The 2,936-nt window shown below is 50.2% G+C and overlaps 1 protein-coding gene across 1 annotated transcript; it reads left to right on the top strand.

The window, feature by feature from the left end:
* Window positions 1-632: 632 nt before the first annotated feature.
* On the top strand, window positions 633-2,270 carry LOC108771460 (putative mediator of RNA polymerase II transcription subunit 12). Its single transcript, XM_018536762.1, has 2 exons — window positions 633-1,812; window positions 1,897-2,270. Exons 1-2 carry the CDS (start codon window positions 633-635, stop codon window positions 2,268-2,270), a joined length of 1,554 nt encoding a protein of 517 aa, XP_018392264.1.
* The last annotated feature ends 666 nt before the right edge of the window (window positions 2,271-2,936 follow it).

Here is a 2,936-nt window from a genome sequence, read left to right as displayed (position 1 = left end):
GTGGCCCCAACAATTTCGATTACGCTTCTCACGTAACACGATAAAACCACATATCTCCCTATTCGCCGCGAATAAAAAATCGCCAGCGTCTGACATGTATCGTATATTTCTACTTAACGCCGCTGATACTAGTGTTATTAAGTTTCAGTCGAGGTTTCTGTTGTTTCTCGACACACATAAATGTCGAGGTTAAGTATCAGAATTCTCGAATTTGTCCCCATTACTTTGTAAAATTATTTCTCTGTAAAAAGTTACATTAAATGTACAGAGAGAGAGAAACATTGATGCATATACAAATATTGCTTTCTTGAAGAATTTTAGAGAACAAATATACTTATACCTAATTTATTCAGATTTTAATAGAATTAAAAAATTTATGGATCGCGATTTCCGCTGAAAACGACTATCTCACTTCCCGTTTTCACTTTACAAAACTTTTCTAAAAATTTCGATCCGACAAGAGCACCGGCCACTTTCTTTCGTGCGCAACATGCGTAACGTCGTATCAACATATTAATGATCATATCCCCGAGCATGAATCGTAATATAGTGTGCGTTGCCTACCATAGTAAATTATTTTTCGTTACCAGGTAATCTCGGCGTGTCTGCTCATCCTAACGGAGGCACGGCGAATGCAGATCCGGCCTCGCGTGACAGAGCCTCAAGTGTACTACGAGGAAGAGGACAATCAGGCTGCGGAGGACGAGTTCGACACTGTGGCGGTTTATCAGCCACGCACTCGCGCGCTTCCTTCGCCACGATCTAAAGATGCGTTGCACGGATCGAAGCCGCCACCAGTGCAAACAATCAGGAATTATAATAAAGTTAATGACGACGGATCCTTCACCTTCGGCTACGAGGCGGCCGATGGTTCCTTCAAGGAGGAGACTCGCGGTACTGACTGCGTCGTGCGTGGCAAATACGGCTACATTGATCCGGACGGCAATAAAAGAGAGTTCACTTATGTCTCGGGCAATCCCTGTGACCCGAACGCACCGAAGGATGAGGAAGAAGAGGAGCCCGAAAAGGAAGAGGAAGAGCTCTCTGGACCGGCGAATTATCCCGTTATCAGGCCTGTACCTCGACCTGTCTCAGTGAGACCCACGTATCAACCGACCACTACTCGTGCACCCACTACGATTTTCCAGACCGAGTACCAGCTTGACGACGATGCCAGTCAGGAACTGACCGAGGATGATCTGAAGCCGCAGCTACGACCATCAGCCTTTAGAAGACCTTCGACCTTGGTGCAAGTCACGCCCTCCACCTCCATTTACGAATCTTCGCCGTCCTCCAGTCCGTCTCTTTTTAGGCTAGCTTCCACCCCGGCCCAATATCAGACTACTGCGTCGCCTGTCATCCGTAGCCAGCCTACAGTCACTTCGAACGTTTATCAATCGCTCGACACCACCACTCGCCGGCCGGTGACCCGTCATCCCTCAGTCAGGGCTCAGTCGGTTGCGATAACCCCACGACCCCACGTCGCCCAAGTAGCCGCGCAATATGTCTCCCCTAGTAGCACGGAACGTCCCAACAGTCTGCTCTACGCCCAGTCCCACCCCACGGTATCACCATTGCGCACCACGACCGCCGCTAATGCGCCCCATCTCGACTTTGCCGCCGAACTCGAGCGTTACGTGAACACGGTCGGCTCACACGTTTCCGCAGCCCCTGTTGCGAGGCCCCAGACCGCCCAAGCATCGCCCCAAACCAGTTCGAGGGTTAAGTTGACCGGTCAGACATCGGTCACCGCCACCTCCTCAGCCTCTGAGCCCATCTACCAATCGGAGCTCGTGTATGATCCCGCGACCGGTCAGTACAATACCCAGCTTTATCAGACACTACCCCAAACCGTGGGTGACTTTAGCCTCAGTCACAAACTCCAACCATTCGTAGCCCAGCCCCAGTCCCTCCTCGGTCTGCAGCAGCTGCAGCCGTACCAGCAGGCCCAGCGTCCGGTCTACAAGCAGGCCCAATCGGCGCCCACTCCGACCATAGCCCAACCTCAGGAGGTGCTCTACAGGAAGCAGCAGAGCCAGCTATTGCAGCAATCCCAGCAACTCTATGCACAACAACAACGTCGTCAGCAGCAGCAGCAGCAACAGCAACAGCAACAACAACCTCACAGGCTCCAGCTGCTGGAGTCGCAGAGAGAACCTCAGGCGTTCTACTACGTCGCGCCCTTGAAGGCCTCCGCTGCCCCTTCGTCCCTTTCAGTAGGTCAGATCGATCAGTTTCTCCGAGGTAGCCGCGCTAATAATAACTACTGATGCAATCTGAGTCGCGAATCTTAAGAGATCTTCCTATAAGGATCCTCGAATCGTCCCTCGTCGATATTTATCATTTGGTATTGCCTCGAGCGTCTCTCGCGAGCTAAACTACCGAGAATTTCACGCCGGTTACATCATAACGTGTCGGCCCGTGCGTACACAGAGGGTATTACACTATAAGTACATGCATTATATATAAAGTATATATCTCATGTGGCGCCGAAGCTGGGATCAAATATATCGCCGAGTGAATGGCACACACGAGCGCTTCGATGCATGCGTTGCACGCGGGGGAATGCGTGCGCGGTATATATTTAAATATAATCAGCGCGACGCAAGAAAGGCGCGTGAACATGATTGCGATGAAAAGTATCGCGATAAAGGCCGTAGATTTTTATCGTAATCGCGTGTCGCAGGAAACGCGGACTTTCTGAGAAACATTCAAAGTTTATTATTACAAACGGATCTTGCGGTCTTCCTGTAATTCTCATTTTGCATAGTAACGTGGGATTTTCCGAATTACCTTGTTCTCGATAGCGCTTTCATGCTTTGATAGTTCTGTATTGTATATAGCGCTCGCTTTTTCGTCCAATGCGTGTCTCAAAGCGTTCTTGCGCTATCCGCTCGTCTCGGCTAACGCGCAAACAATAATATTATCCGTCGACG

This window comes from Cyphomyrmex costatus, unplaced genomic scaffold (genome assembly GCF_001594065.2).
Source record: "Cyphomyrmex costatus isolate MS0001 unplaced genomic scaffold, Ccosl1.0 scaffold159, whole genome shotgun sequence".
Taxonomy (NCBI): domain Eukaryota; kingdom Metazoa; phylum Arthropoda; class Insecta; order Hymenoptera; family Formicidae; genus Cyphomyrmex; species Cyphomyrmex costatus.
Note: the sequence above shows the minus strand (reverse complement) of the source record. Positions and strands in the feature narration are given on the sequence as shown.